Genomic DNA, 1403 nt, shown 5'->3' with positions numbered 1-1403 from the left:
GGATTTTGTGAAAAGAATGCTTGTGAGGACGGCTGGCTGCCCAAATAAATTCATATCTCGCACAAACGAAGATATCTCTTCACAGCTTTTTTCTTTTCTATCGCACGGTCTTCTGGGAGACCGCGATTGAGGGAGTCAGGGAGCCGACAGCTGCCAGACGAAATTATTGTTTTTTTATTTATTTTTCATTTTTTATCTTCACAACCACCCACTTTGTGATCCCCACCTTGCGGCGTTTTTTTCTGGCTGGAGGAGTCCCAAAGGCCTGCCACTTCGCAGGGGATAAGTGTTTCTAATTCTAAATATGTGCAGCAGTCCACGGCGGTGATTGACAGAATGTGTATACATAGACACATTGGGGCAAACATTACGGAGAACTCACTACCTCTCCATTTACCGCTTTTTTCCCTTTTTTCTTTTTGGGTAATTACAGGATCCGGCCAGCGACCCAGAAGATTTCTTCCTCTGTGAAGCTGTGCAGTTGTTTTTAGTGTTAGGGATAGGACAAACAAAAAGACAACGTGAATAATAAAAAAAAGGACAATAATGTTGCGGTGTTGTGGCCGATTGCACGTTGCGTTGCTGCGGGGGCGGTGGGCCTCGGCTTTTTCACCGACAGGCGTTGCAGTGCGGCTGCATGGCGCACCGACAGCCCCGCCATGCGAGTGCCACGCCCAACGCCATTGGGACTGCGGGACTAAACAGCCGCGAGTGTCCTTTGGAGCCAGCGGCACCTGCTGGCCGCAGTTGGGCGGTGCGAGTGGGATGCTTTACCGCACGGGTGTTGTGATGGCGCCTCGAAGCGGCATCCCCGGCGATGGTTCCGACGCTGCAACTCGCAGAAGAGTGGAGGGAACGCAGCAACCAAAGTGGACCATGAGCAGCAGCGTAGAGGACATTCTGCTGGGTGGAGACACGAACACCGACATGAAGCTGAACGATTTCCTTTGGAATTATGTTGGCCGCTTGGCGGCCGTTGAAGACCACAACGTGACGATGAAGGTGTTTGTTCAGGAGCCGGATGCTTACGTACAAGACCAGCAGCTTCTTAGAATTATTTTTAATTTAACAGAGTACCAAGAGATGAAAAGAGAGTTGGATGAGATGAAAATTCTATTGGAGGATATTACTAAGCTTCATCACGAGGGTGTGTTTTCGATTGAACAATGGAGGGACTATGACGGAAAGGATACAGTCACTCCTCTTGCAAGGGGAAAACTAAACGCAGCCCTCACTCAGGTACTGACAGAAGAAAGGAGGAAGGCAGAAGAAAGGCTAAGACGAACGCAAGAAATGAAATTTACCATTTCCACTACGATCGAAGAAGTACTGTTTAAAAGAAAAGTTCGCGTCAATGAAATGAAGTTGAACGACTTTCTTACGATGGAATTGGGCGGCAGGGG

At 48.7% G+C, this 1403-nt stretch overlaps 1 protein-coding gene across 1 annotated transcript, besides 3 other annotated features; it reads left to right on the top strand.

Moving 5' to 3' along the window:
• Positions 1–458: a mobile genetic element.
• Positions 1–1403: a sequence feature (areas not merged during assembly with more than two copies in the genome that could not be assigned to a particular haplotype).
• Positions 161–196: a sequence feature (AT_rich).
• On the top strand, positions 547–1403 carry Tc00.1047053403985.10 (retrotransposon hot spot (RHS) protein, putative; the record flags this gene model as incomplete). The annotated part of the gene is made up of 1 exon (XM_797210.1): positions 547–1403. A coding segment is annotated over one exon (857 nt), but the record flags the coding sequence as incomplete, so codon positions are not given.

The sequence above is a fragment of the Trypanosoma cruzi genome, genomic scaffold (assembly GCF_000209065.1).
Source record: "Trypanosoma cruzi strain CL Brener 1047053516867 genomic scaffold, whole genome shotgun sequence".
In the NCBI taxonomy this organism is placed as follows: domain Eukaryota; phylum Euglenozoa; class Kinetoplastea; order Trypanosomatida; family Trypanosomatidae; genus Trypanosoma; species Trypanosoma cruzi.
The sequence above is the reverse complement of the archived record's forward strand: the minus strand, read 5'-3'. Positions and strand labels throughout refer to the sequence as shown.